The 14,307-nt window shown below is 45.3% G+C and overlaps 1 protein-coding gene across 2 annotated transcripts in view; it reads left to right on the plus strand.

Annotated features, from left to right (window-relative positions):
* Window positions 1–2,550: 2,550 nt before the first annotated feature.
* PGBD5 (piggyBac transposable element derived 5) overlaps window positions 2,551–14,307 on the plus strand; it is a 67,487-nt gene continuing 55,730 nt past the window's right edge. Inside the window, exons 1-2 of one of the 2 annotated variants that reach the window (XM_058801785.1) lie at window positions 2,566–2,774; window positions 2,883–3,001. In XM_058801785.1, coding sequence (XP_058657768.1) covers window positions 2,566–2,774; window positions 2,883–3,001 — 328 coding nt within the window. Of the gene's footprint in view, window positions 3,002–14,307 lie in introns of both variants that reach the window. The other variant, XM_058801784.1, reaches the window with a different exon arrangement.

The raw sequence follows: 14,307 nt of genomic DNA on the forward strand, positions 1-14,307 counted from the left end.
AAACATTGTCCTTGCTGCAACCAGCAGCTAGAGAGGGCTGTGTGGGTTTCTTTGGTCTCTGGACAGTTCCCATCCATTCTTTTACTGGGAGCCCATTCTCAAAAACCTTATCTTTCTGTCCTGGCCTTTGGAGCTGTCCTTCCAGCTGTTGTGTTTCACAAAAAAGAATCAGCAGATCTGAAGACATTTGACATTTGAGACATGGATGAGGTCCATCCATGGACACTTCCATAGAACATGGATGCCAAGGTGAATTCTACATCACCTAAATGGACACCTCCATTCTTGTAAAAATCAAAAGTTTGTTTCAATGTCCCTACTACAAAGAACATGTCAACATATTTAAAGTGGCTTTTTTCAGTCTTAAAAACCATTGTGTGAGATGTTCAACAAAGGCCATCCCTAATTTTTTTGTTTTTTGAGAACAGCTATAAAACAGACAACATTTGTGAAAAAGAGTCTATGGCTTTCTACATGCCAACCAACCAAAGAGGATTCATGAGGTTCAAGATAGTCACTCATCATTACCAGCAAGAAAGGTTCTTGCTGGTAATGATGAGTAATATCCAATCATGCCTTCCCTTCACAGTATTCTGAAGACACAGGGTGGCATGGATCTATTAAAAGGTTAGCTTGGCCTACAGAGCTATGATTTCTGGTCACCAGTGAGATGAAACGAAGATAGTGCAATGCTCAAGTCACAGGCTAAGTTGGCTGAGCTTGCAATTAAAAAAAGTTTGTATATAAACTTACAGATTTTTTTAATATAGTCAGTAAGACAGTTTTGACATTTTTGAAAGTAGAAATGGAACTTAAATCTCATCCCTCAAAATACACTAGGCCTTCCTGTTTACCTAAGGAGGCAGAAGATTGATTTTTTTCTCTGGATTTGCCTGTATACATTATATAGAACTTTAAAGTTTTAATGAAGCTATTGCAACTTTAAAATATCTGAATAGAACATAAGGTTGGTCTTTTAAATACCTACACATTCCAGATTTTATAATTTTTCATGTTGTGCTAGAGTCCTTGAGAATCATCAGAAGGTCATTAATCTTCCTTTCCTAAAGACAGAAACATTCAGTGTTATAAAATTTGATAAATCTGCAGCACTAACAGATCCTCAGACCAACCTGCACTGAAATCTTGCATCAAAAATTGCAAATTTTAAGCTGCACAAAACTCCTCCACCCCCCTGAATCCAATTGCTGTTTATTTTGAAAGCAGTGCTGTGAAAGGGTAGGCTCAATAGCTGCTATTGCTGTTGACAAGGGAGGGAAGGACTGTCGTCCTAATAAGTGTTTGTACAGTAACCAGCACAGTAGGATGCCCAGTAGCAAACAATAAACCTTGATCAGGGATTTCAAACATTCCTGTAACATCAGAGAGACCATTCTGACTGCTGCACAACCAGGGGCATCAGCTGCTGTACAAAATCCTTAGATTACTCCAGGGATGTTTCGGAATCATGTTTAACTAACCCAGTCAGGGCACGGATGTTTTCACTTCTCTCGTTTTTCTTGTGCCGTGACATTACTTTTAAATCAGTGGCGATTTTGGAAGAATGGTTACTCCACTCTGTACTCACTTGAGAAACCAAAGTGTGCACTGGAAGCAGAGCCCGACGCCGGCAGAGAGCTGGACAGGCAGGAGCATGTGTGTGTCCCTAAGGCCAGTCAAAGTCTGCACGGCGCCCCAGCCGGGTGGCAGGGCCTGCCAGGTGCCAGGTGTCCCACAGACCGTGCTCCAGCACCTTCCCCACTTCCCTTCTCGGACTGCCCCGGCGCTGGAGCTGTGTGTCCCACTTTGGGCCAGGGACACGACGGTCCCCACTGCTCACGCTGCCCTGCATGACGGGCTGTGTGGCCCGGCCAGGCTGTCGGGGCTCGGAGCCAGCGGGTTAACACCTCGGCGCTCTCCTCCAGCCCTCTCGGAGCCCTTCTCCGTGTCCCCGCCCGCGGGCCCTACTGAGGGCCCCGCAGGCACCGAGGCCAGCGCTCCTGCCTCTGCCCTGCGCCGCTTCAGCACCGCGGCGGCGAACAGCTCCGGCCACGATCGGGGGCCGGGACCGGGATGGGGGCCGGCACCAAGGGCTAGGATCGGGGCCAGGACGGGGAGCTGGAGCGGCGCTGGGCTTAGAGACCCCCTCCCGGCGTCGGGGCGCAGCGACGGCCCCGCGTCAGCCGGCGCTGTGGTTTTAAATGGGCGGAGCGGAGGCGGGCGGGAGGCGGGCGGGGGGCGGCCCGCGCTGGCTCGCGGCGCCCATATAACCCCACCTCCCGAGCGCGGAGTGCCGCGGCAATTGGCTGGATGTGGTACTTGGAGATGTTGAGCTGGCTCCTTCCCCCCATGTCCCTGCACACACACAGGGGCGGGTGGTGCGGGCGGGAGAGGGAGGCAGGGCTCAGCCCCGGTGGCGGCGGCGGCGGTGGGGCTTCCCCTACTCGCTGCCTGCCCGCCGCCGTGCCCGAGCCGCTCCTGCTGCTGGGCTGCTGCCTGCGGCCGCAGGACCCGGCCGAGCCGGGCCGAGGGGAGCGCGGGCGGCTGCTGGCGGCGGCCGAGATGATGGCGGAGGGTGGCGGCGGGCCGGCGCGCAGGAAGGCGCTATCGCTGCTGGAGGCGGCCCGATCCCGCTACGAGAGCCTGCAGATCTCCGACGACGTCTTCGGAGAGTCGGGCCAGGACAGCAGCGGGAACCCCTTCTACAGCACCTCGGCCGACTCTCGCTCCGCCGCCTCTTCCCAGGACGAGGACGACGACGAGGAAGACCAGGGGCGCCTGGCGGTGTCGAGCCCGCGGAGCAGGGCGGCCCGGCGCCGCTCTCCCCGGGCGGCGGCCACCCCGGCGGAGCGGCGGCGGCAGCGGCAGGTCTGCGGCGGCAGCGCCGTCCCGGGCGGCCCCGGCCCTATGGAGGAGGAGGAGGAGGAGGAGGAAGCCGAGAGGGGGGGATGGACCCGGTCGCTGCGAGACGTCCCACCCCCTCATTTCAAGGATGGCAGCGGTACGAGGAGAGCGGGCTGCCTGGGCCGGGGGCGGCGGGCCCGGGCTGCCGTGGGGGTGACAGCGGGGGGTGCGCGGAGCGGCGCAGCACGGGAGAGAAACCCGTACGCGGGCCCGGCTGCCGCTTGGGCTGCTGCCCGGCGCCGGGCCTGGCCGGGGGAGCACGGCAGGTGCCCCCTGCCCTGCCCGGCCCCTTTCCGGGAGCGGCCCCGCTGTCCGGCCGCTGGTGCCCGGGGCCAGGCGCGCCGGTGCTGGAGAGCCCGGCCGAGGCGGTGAGCGGGAGGGCGAGGAGAGGCCGCGTGTGCTTAGTCACAGGCATCCCCTCCCCGGCGGGGCTGAGGCCGTGCCCCGAACGCCGGCAGCGCAGGCTGCCCCGCGGGATGAGGACAGGCGCTGCCCCGGGCAGGGTGGGTGTCCGGGCCCCGCCGCGGCTCCGCTCCGGTGTGCGGCTGGCTCCTCGTCCCCGCTCACTACTGAGGAAAGCCGCGGGTCACCTGCCCTGCGCTGTGCACTGAGGCTCTGGGATTCGGACTGGGATTCCCCCTGGCTGCAAGGTTTTCTGTGCAGCCGTCCCTAAACTTAACCCTCCTTGCGTGGCTTTTGGCCAGAGGAAATACCAAGAGAGTGGTGAAATGACACAGCGCGACCTACAGCAGCAGTGCACAGCACGGAGATCTCCGTGGAGTGGCTTGTGTGGCAAGTTACAGCGCTGGCTTGCCGAGGGAGCCATTATAACCTATAATAAATCTGCAGGCCTCGGCAGCCAAGTTGACCGTGTAGCAAGGCATTGCAAGAACAGGGTAATGGTTATGAAAAGCTGGGATGTGAAACTCAACATGTGCATCTCAGAATAGGATAGGATGATTGCCTAAGGTTGCTTGTCTTTTCTTTTTAGTAGTGTTTAATTCCTTCATTTGGCTGTTAAAAGTAAATGCCAAAGAGTGCTGCTGTCCTCAGTGTAGTGTGCTGAAATTTGTGCAGTGAGGTAGGCAGGAACCTGTCTGAGGAAGCAGCTTTGGATGGTTCGGGAGGAAGGTGGAGCTAGCACTGGAGCCCGGAGAAAGTTCAGTTGTGCTTCTGACAAATGTGCAAATAGGAGCTGTGTTTGCCTCTGTAAATAGCTGAACCTTGTAAAATGCTTTAAAATCACTGTTATGTGCCTCTGTAAAAAACCTCCTGAGTTGTATTGAAGGTTCTTATTCATAAGCATACCTAGGATGACATTCTGGACTATAAGCTTCATGATGTGATGATATTTCAGCATTGATTTTCATTTAGTTTATCTGCCTTTGATGGCTTATTCCTTCATATCATTGCTTTATAGTAATATCCTTTTTAACACAGGCAAAACTGGGATTAGTGCTTTAATACTGATTTGGAAAGGAATTGCATGACATGTTAGTTCAGGAATTCATATTTCCTTTGAACTGAAGGAGTCAGATTTATGGTTGACAGGAGCAATGCAGATGTCCCTTGAGGAAGGTGTATAGATATTGCTGTAAATATTTCCTCTCACTAATAGATGCAGAAGAGGTTTCTTCTGCCCTTTAGTTGTGTTGATTGTGATGATGATGATAGATGCTGCATGGTCTTCATAGAATGGTGATTTGGTTTGGCAGAAGTTCAGGTAGTGTCATGATTTAATATGTGGGAAGCATGAACTATCTGTGATATTTTTATTTTTGACTACTCAAATTCCAACTTATGGAAACTACTGCATTGTATATAACTGGGATCTTATAAATCCAGTTTGTACATTGACTGGCTTTAGGCCTTGCAGATATCATTATCAGAGTCATGCTGAACGTACTTGTGCTGGTACCATCGTTGCTTCATTGGACACCTTTCTGACACGAAAGTTTGTATCTATACTTGGTGAGGAAAAGGTCTCCACTGAGGTGCCTTGCAGTGACAGCATGTCTTTCAGCCCCTTATGGAACACAAGCAAGAAATACAAGGTTAGAGCACCAATAAAACTGTGTTCTCAGTTGAAATGTGTTGGATGTAAGATTCTATCTTTCTAGGTTCTGATATTAAAAGGAATAAGTTTACATGAGACCAAGATAAAAATTACCTTTGGTTAGCACCAAAACTTTAGAGCATGGCCTTTTGGTCAAAATCTCAAGGTTTGCTTAGGGCAAGTACTTGACATCATCTCATGCCAGGAGACAAATATCTCATGAGACTTCAGCCTCATTGATGCTGGAGATAAATTCTCAAATGAGACCAGGGTCAAACCTAGTGTCAAGCTCTTTGGTTTGGGAGACTGCTGCTTCATGAAAGGGAGTGTGTGGAGGAGAAAAAAGTTTGAGTTAGTTATTGAGTGAGCTAAAGCTTTCAAGAGAAAAAATAAAGAGCCACTTATAAAGCTTGTGGTCTTTTTAACTACAAGTAGAAAATACTATCACTTCCCTTTTTTCTTTTGAATTGATTGCTCACTACTGCCTTTGCCTTCCCAGCCTCAATATTAAACTTATGTCTTTAAAAAGCATTGTATCCATCCCTAGAATTAATCTTGAGCACAGACAGGCTAACTGACACTTCATCCCAGAAATACACTCAAGACCCAGATGTGCTGGAAGCTGCTGGCAGTGTGTTAGATGGTTGAGTATGTCCTTAGTCTGCAGTCGGTCACTGCATCTCTGTGTGGTGATGCTGCCTTGCTTGTGGGCAGGTTCTGACAAACTGGGAAAGGTCTAGCTTATCTTCTGTGCCAGGAGATAAGTGACTGGCAGAGCTATGCAGCACAGTGCTGTTTGTGTCCCAGATTTTTTGTTTTCTGCCACTTTTTCAGAGATCTCCACTTCCTGTTGTTCCTTTTCCATTTAATAAAAATAGTGGGTGCTTAGATTCCCTGGGGGGGAAAAAAACCCACCACAATGTTAATAGCTTTAGGTGACTTCCTTCGTTGAAATCCAAAATAGCTGTTAACTTTAACATAGAGGTTAGAACAGATGGCTTGCTGCCACTTTGTTTCCTGTTAAACTATTTTGCAAATCACTCTTTTAGTGGGTGAGAAAATTCTCAACCATATGATTTGGTACCCTGATTTTTAAACTGGTAAGCTGTAGCAGTGTATAATTCTAATGAAATCAGGTTCAGGAAACAAGTGTCTGTCACAAGCACCAAGGCAATAATATAAGTTCTGAGGTACTGGGATGTGGTTAATGGATATGAGGACTTGGGGAAGTTGCTGAAATGCTTTTCCTTCACAAAGAGCACCTGGCTACAGCAGGTTGTTTAGCATGGTGTTTAAAAAGATGTCATCCATGATCAAATGCTGGATCCAAGCTTTTTGACCTAGTTGTAGAAGGCAGAAAGAATAAGATAACAAATTGCTACTGGGATTGGGAAAGCATGATTGAAAAGGAGAGAGAGCAAGCAACTACTATTACAAGCCAGTATATGCCAGTAACTCAAGATAAGCCCTTCATCTCTGGTCACTCCTGCCTCAGACTTAATAGGTGTGCTCTTCCTTTCTTTAGGAGTGAGGTGGCTCTGAGCGGTGCTTTCCCTTGTAAGCTCAGTAATCTTGCCAGGAACTGTTGTGTAATACACAGAGGCAGTGTTGCTTCTGCTCTTGGTTTTTTTGGGGTCTTTGGAGGTAAGAATATCCTGGTATTGCTCAGCTGGATGTTCCTGATTTGGGGTAGCTGGTGTTTTCTTCCTAGGATCCAATGCGTCCTGTATCCATGTAGTTCAACAAGCAGAAAATTTGACCTCAGATGTAGGAGCACTTCTTACTGTTAGGATGCTATGATAGAGTTATGTTTTAGGGTGGCAGCAATAGCAGGGAAATCTAAGCAAAAGTTAAGGTTGAAGTCTTCAAAGATAGAGGCAATTAGTGCCACTGTTTCCTTCATTTTCTATGCCCTCCAAACCATGTTCTTAAGCCTAGACCTAAGGACAAAATATTAAGAATGTTCCTTGCTGAAAGAGCATAGCAGATCCTCTTCAAGTTGCATTTAGACTGTGAAAATAGCTTTTATAAATTTCCAGAGTGTTTCTCTGAAGCAGTGTGCCATAAGTTGCCATCTTTGAAGAACATGTTGGTGTATAAGAGAATGTGCTCAGGAAGAAGCTGCTAAGACCATTTCAGCAATCTTGTCACTTTGAAGAAGTTTAAGCAAATATTTAAAGTAGTTTCTAGTATTTTCTGTTCCCAAGAGCATGAACAGTCAGATGGGAAGTCAGCATTCTAACAGCAAGAAGCCTGGAGGAAGAGCTCTTGGATCAGGCTGGGCCATAAGAGAGGGCCATACACAGAGTACCACCTAACAGTGCAGGAGCTCTTGGTTCAAATCCTGAATAGAATCTGAAGGCTTTCATCTTACTAGATTGATGTCAATATTTAAAAGTTTTAGAGTAAGAAAAGTATGAATGCTACTTAGTCACTTATGTCAGATTCTGCTTCAGAAATATCTGGCCCAAATTTTCTGACTCTAAGTGGATAAAGTGATGCTGATATGCTTTGTTCTTATTTATGTCATCAGAGAACTTAGCTGCTTTTGACTTGTATAACCATGGAAAATATTGGGGGAAAATGCATATTTATATGATCTCTTCTTGCATTCTACGTAGAAGTTACTTATAATGACAATATCACAACACTTTCAGTGAGATATGATAAATACATCTCAAAGATGTACATTACTACTTTGCAAAGCCTTTATAGGATGATTTAAAGTCTTGAAGTTTTGCTAAATAAGTGAATTGTGCAAAGGCTTAATATCTCATACATCTTACAAAATCTAGATGTGCTTTTCAGGAGGTTTTAATGGCTTTAGAGCACATTTTTCTGCTTCCATCGTCACTGAAGAGAGCAAAGTGCATATGACAGCCTTATTGATTAAAAAATTTAGTGCAGCTTAGCTATCTTGCCATGTTCCCTTGTCTCTTTTGCTCATACCTCTGCCTTAAACATGCATTTGGGGAATAACCTGGTATTTAGATAGATTTTACAGGAAAAAAGAACCAACACAGTTTTTTCCTCTGCTTTTACAATCTGTTCTAGTCAGTACTTGAGACAGGAAAGTCTGTAAGCTCTGCAGATTAAGGTCTTCTCCATAGACACTTGCCTAGCCTTTTACAGAGGAAAAGTATATTTGCTCCTAGATCTGTTACTGCATGAAATGAATGTTTTCTCCTTGTAGGTACTGATGGGGTCATTTAAAGTAGATCAGTTCCAACAGCTACTAATGTCCTTTAGTCCACATCTCAGAAACAGGACAGCAAACAGCTTCCATGTCTGTCTGTATGCCTTTAAGTCAGCCTAGAGATGAAATCAGCCTCTGCTCAGTCTAATGAGGATGCTAATGGTGGCGTTGACTTGCAAACTCTGCATTGACTGCTAGGTCACGGGAAGTTGTCCTGGATGCCCTAGATTTAAAAGAAACTGGCAAGGTCTCTTACATGTTAGTGTTCGTATGAGTTTTGCTTCCGTCCTGTGCTAAAGCTTCAAAAATTTTGGAGTAGATGGATTTAGTAGTTTGGAAATACCTTGAATTTCTAAAAGGGAAGGTAATCATGGATACAGTCACACATCCTGACTAGAGGTACTAATCACTGAAATACCTCATTCTTTCGAGTACTGCCAAAAATTGAGCATGTTATTAGAAAACAGAACAGATGGACTCAAAAGGATTTGCATGGCTGAGACAAATGCATGAGGATACTATAATTTGACATCTCAGTTCCTTGTAGCAAGGCATTATTTCTAGGAGCTTATCCAAGCTCCCTCTTCATATTCTTTAAAGAACAGGATGTTAACCAGTCATTGGCTCTGTGTGAAAATGAATGAACTGATACCTGAGAAGGTAATTTAAAAATTAAGGCAGAGTTCCTTGATTGACAGACTGCAGGATCATAGGCTTGGAAAGCTCCACAGCTGATTTTGTGTCTGTATAAATTACTCTTGGACTATGTCCTTATTTTCTGTGAAAACAGCTGGTATTCATGTAACATGATAGAAAATATGCTTTTGAGTGTTCTTTCTTGGATAACATGAGGGATTCACATGACCTGTATTGACAAACCATACATGGTGTTAAGGACAAAGAGCAAAACCAAGCAGCTTCTGTTCAGCAAGCAGTACAAAGCTGTAACTATGCACCTGAAACCTGGGCAAGGTGAAGTGTAGTCGATGAGGCACACTGTAAGGATGCCAAAATCATGTTGGAGAGGGATACACAGGGGAAGAATACTGTGCATGTGTCTGTATGGATGGGGGCAATTAACTGGTGTTGGAAGGAAGATTATTGGACTGACATAAAAGATACTGTGAGCCCACCAGTGGGCACAAATGAAGGTGTTATTTCTAGTGAAGAAAAAGCAGAAAAAGATTTAAAGCAGCTGCTGTTATAACTGTGATTCATTTCTGATTACATATGGCAGGGAGGTGGGTGTGTATGAAAGATTAAATTCAAGTAAAAAATGAGAATATTTTTCTTTTTTTTAAAGTTACTTACAAAATTCACTGTTGTGGAAAGTCTGCCTATCCAGTGCATGTAGTCATCTCTGCATTTTTTGGAAAGGTAGATGGTGGTTAACTTCTGAGTAGGGAGCACCTGTAGGTGTGCAGTGCTAGGGTCAGCATGTAGCTGTGGGTGTGTGACTCTTGCCATTGATGTCATGGTGCTGTCTGCTGCTGGGTGCACCCTATTGATATAGACAATGGTAATCTTGTCAGTTCATGCCCAGGAAAACTACTTGGAGGAGGCTACATGTATTGAAACTTACACATTCAGATTCACAGAATCATTAAGGTTGGAAAAGGCCTTTAAGATCATCAAGTCCAGCTGTCAACTCAGCACCACCACAATGTTCATGACTAAACCAATTTCTCAAGTGCCGTATTCATAGGTGTTTTGGACATTTACAGGATGGCAACTCCCTCCCCAGAGGGCAGGGTGGTGGTTCATAAACCTTGTGCTGCAGCAGCCAACTGAAAATGAACCACCTTTGGTTTGGGGCAAGGGATTCCCAGGATGATCTTGAAAACTGTGAGATGCTCTTATATCTGTCTTGCTGGATATGTTGCACTGTCAACATAAATTCATGTGTGGATATAAATTCTTATTTAGCCTTTCAAAGGGCTTCTGACCTTCTGGACTGTATTTTTGAAAAGGATTACTAGATGAGAGGACCTCCTTAAACTGAAGTCTTTCTCATTTTTTGGCTGTTGTAGTTATTCCTTACTCATAAACTTGTCCTTTTATGTAGCTAGTGGTTGTTTTGAGATGAAAAAAATACAATGTTTGAAGGTTTATACTTGGAGATCTGCATTAGTTCTCTCTTGTCACTGACTCTGAGATTAAAAGAAATTAAGCTCTAAGATTTGGACTGCATTTGAGTGATCTGTAGATATTTTCATGGCGCTAACATTGTTGCAAGTAGTTTCATTTTTTTTCTTTTAAGGATATGTTTTCAAATGCATCAGAAACCTTCCCCCTTGGGAAAAGAGTGATGGATTTTAGGGTAGATGACATCTTGGTCTTTCCACTTGATGAATAAAGAATGACCTCTTAAAAAAGGCCTTTCTTCATCTGCTTCTGTACTACAGGGTAATGACTCACGCTTAAACTGACATCAGGGATGGTCTAAGAGATTGTCCAACCTCTAGAGCAGCCCCCTGCCCGTGTCCCTGGAGTCTGTCCCAGCCAGGTCAGTTGCAGCCAAGGGCACTGAGGCAGCCCCAGGCACTGGGGTGAGGCTGGCTCAGGATGTGGGCCCACGGCAGGGCCGGGCTGTGCCAAGCTGGAGCCTGGCCCAGCTGGGGTGGGGACTGATGGCCCTGGGGAGCTGTCATGGAGCGCTGGGCCAGGAGGGCCAGGCAAGGCCAGTCGGGCACGGTGGGGGCACCGGCAGCTGCTCCATGGCAAAGCCATGACTTTCTGTAATGGCTCTTCCACAAAAAAAGCATTCAGAAGGAAACTTGTCAGTGCTCAGTTGAACCATTCTTCCAGCCCACTTCCCTGTGGCTGTGCCCTATCCCTACAGGCTGTTGGTAGCCAGCCCTCCTCCTGTCAGCCATGGAGAGCCTGGCTGCTGCCACACTCGAGTGGCCCTGGGAGTCAGAGTGACTGGGAGATAGTGCTGTCTTGCCATTACCTTGGTTTCATGGGTGCCCTGCAAAGTTCTTTGGCTTCAGATTACCTTCAGTGTTTGTCTTGTGAATGAAACAAACGTGTGAGGGCTTTTGGTGCATGGAGCAGTTGTGGTAAGCAAGGAATCAGCTGATCCTTGTGGAGGCCCCCCATGGTCACTGTGTTCCATAGGACTTCACTGCTTTGTTTTCTGCAGTGAACTGGAGGCAAATTATTGGGGTGGGAACCATCTCTGCAGTACTGGCTGTTTCACATTGTGTTTTGCATTACACTACATCTCTTGCAACAAATCTTAGACATTAAAATATGTAGTGGGGCAAAGCCGGCAGATGAAGAAATATCTGATTGGATAGATACCATCCAATCGCCATCAGGTATTTTCACTAAAATTGTTATTACTGAAAATGGCTGTTTGTCTCGATTTGAATTGGATGGATGTCGCCAAGCATCTCTAAAAATGTGTGGCATAAGGATCTGACAAAAGCTTAAATATTCTGATGGGACATTTTTACTTTTATTTTTATTTAATTTCACTTAATTTTATTTTTTATTTTTAATTAATAAGAACCTAAAAGTGCATTCCTGAATGGAGCTGGACTTCTTGAGATTGTTTATTAAACCTTTGGATAACATGAAGCTGGGAGTGATTGGATGTACACTGAAGAGCAAACTGAGGATTTCTAAGCTTGCTGATAGCCTGAAATAGTCTGGTACAGGAAGCACAATGACATGGTGCAAGAGGGGAATGCTCAATATGAAGGCAGGGCTAACAGCAGAAGTGGAAAATGGAGGGGAAGAACTGTCGAGGTGGAAAAGGAACTGGTGGTTAGAGCTGAACACTAGACTAATGTGACTCAGTGTCATGCTGTTGTGAAAAGGCAAACATCCAAATGGAGTGTACAAGACTTGAAATGAGACTGTTTTGCTACTTAAGAGAGAGAGTCTGGGTAGCCAACCCAGGTGAGAAGCACGTAGTTAATTATGAAGAGAAAGGACAGAAGCAGAAAATCTACTAACTTGGCTGCCTTTTAGTATTCTGGTTTTAAGCCAAAGGGCCATATGGGTAAGTAAAAGAGCTATTATAGGAAAGGGAATTATCTGCCTTACCTGCTCTGAAAACTAAATATGAGGAATAATGGGTATAAATTGATGGATAATTGAATCAGACATGATAGAAACTCTCAGACAGTGCAGTGGTGCAGAAGACAAATGCATCACTGAAAACCTAAGAACAAGTGTTATTAACCTGTTATATCTTTTGTAACAGACTGACTGACACCCAGTATGTGTGCTGAATGGGGATAGAGGCCTTGGACTGAAGGACTTCCTGAGGTCCCTTCCAGCACTCTTTTCCTTTGTTTTAGATTGGCTAAGATAAACTAGCAAGCTGCTTAATGGCCAGTTAAATGCTGGACTGTTATGTAAAGGACTTGCTACTTGCATCTTCCATGTCAGCTTTTGGAGTGGGGAGAAAACTGTGCAGCTTGTGGGAAAGAGCTGTGTGCTTGCAGAAGGCTGCCTGGTCTGTTAAGGTGAAACTCCCTCCCTCCCTTTGTCCTGGAAAGTGGCCCAGGCAGACTTGATAGTTGGAGTGTTGTTTCCATACTCCCTTCTATGGTAATGAGTTGTGTGCCCATGAATCTTGTATCTCTACTCAAATGACTTACTCTGAGACTCCTTTATGTTCAAAGCACTAAACTGCTTATGTTAGGGATGTCTGATGGGACACTGCCCAAAGACTTGTGAGATTAGCAGTGCTATACTCTGGAGGCAGTGCATCATCCTGGGTGGTGCCTGGATTTGTACTTGCCTGGGTGGTGCCTGGGTTTGTAGTTGCCTCTGTTCATGACACTTCTTGAGGTACAAAGAGCCTCCTTGAAACTGAATCCCAGCACAACCCTCTGTAGACCATAAGGATAGATACATGGAGGAAGACAAGTGCCGGTCTGGAGGAGGCTTGGCTGGGTTATGGTGCAGACACCTGCAATAACTGATGATCATGGAACAGGTGTCCTGGCAGGAAAGAACATCAGAATGTTTACTGCATGTTTTTTCTGTTCATGGACTGGGCATCAGAAGGTTGTTTCTTCACTTCTTTGTGAGCATTGCAATATTGTTTCATCTTCAAAGACTACTTTTTGGCACTTAACATCATCTTTTTCCCTGATATTTACCTCAAGTACATTTAAAGAGATTTGCTGTTTAGCTTTCTTGTGGTTTTCTTCTCTAGCTATTTCTTTTTCTTTTTTTCCTTTTTTTTTTTTTTTTTTTTTCTCCCAAGGCTAAAAATAAGAAAGTATAGTATTTCTTCACATTTCCTTGCAAGAATACACTCCTACTTCTAGTGGTAGTTCTCTGCCTTTTCCAGTGTAGGGTCAACTCTTTGTTGACAAATTGCACAGGTGTCCAAGTAAGGTCTTAAAGTTCCTTGTTCAAGGTACTCATATGTCACTATCTTCATTAAAGGTAACCTGCTTTATGCTATCCAAAAAGTGACTGTTCTAGAAGTCAGTTGTTTGAAAAAGTCTCATTTTTCTGCAGAATAAGAGATTGTGCCTGATTTCAGCAGATAATTAGAGAAAAAAACACTTTAAATATGTGTTTTTAAGATTTATTTTGGCCAATAAATTCAGGTATTATCCCATGGGATGATCAACCCAGTATTTTCTGATAGTGTGTGTAGCATAAAATTGGTTCTAATTCCATGTCCTGGTAAAAAAAAAAAAAAAAATTAAACAATGCCTGTCTGTACAAGCCATGGCTGTTTCTGGTTACGAGGGATGCGAGTTCAGCCAGCAGTACCAAAACCTTTAATCCCAGTAGACCTGGATAAATTCAAAATACATTGAATTATGTTGAGTGCAAATAGTAGTGCAGACATCTCACTGCTTTCAGGGGACAGATGAGTGTGAAATAGTCAGCTATGGATATTTTTGAGATGGTACTGCCAAAGCGGGTACTGAGTATGAAATGGTTCTAGAAATATGAAATGGACTTGACACTGTTAATGTGATGTTGTTTGGTTTTTTTGTTTGTTTGTTTGGGTTTTTGTTTTTTGTTTTTTTTTTTTGGGGGGCTGCTGGCTCTGTCTCCCTGAATCAATGAAAAGAAACTAAGTGAGCATTAGTTTTTTTCTAAAAGCAGCCACTTGTATCATATGATGAAGCAGAAACGTTTGATAATATTTTATGGACATATATAG

This window comes from Ammospiza caudacuta, chromosome 3 (genome assembly GCF_027887145.1).
Source record: "Ammospiza caudacuta isolate bAmmCau1 chromosome 3, bAmmCau1.pri, whole genome shotgun sequence".
Lineage (NCBI taxonomy): Eukaryota > Metazoa > Chordata > Aves > Passeriformes > Passerellidae > Ammospiza > Ammospiza caudacuta.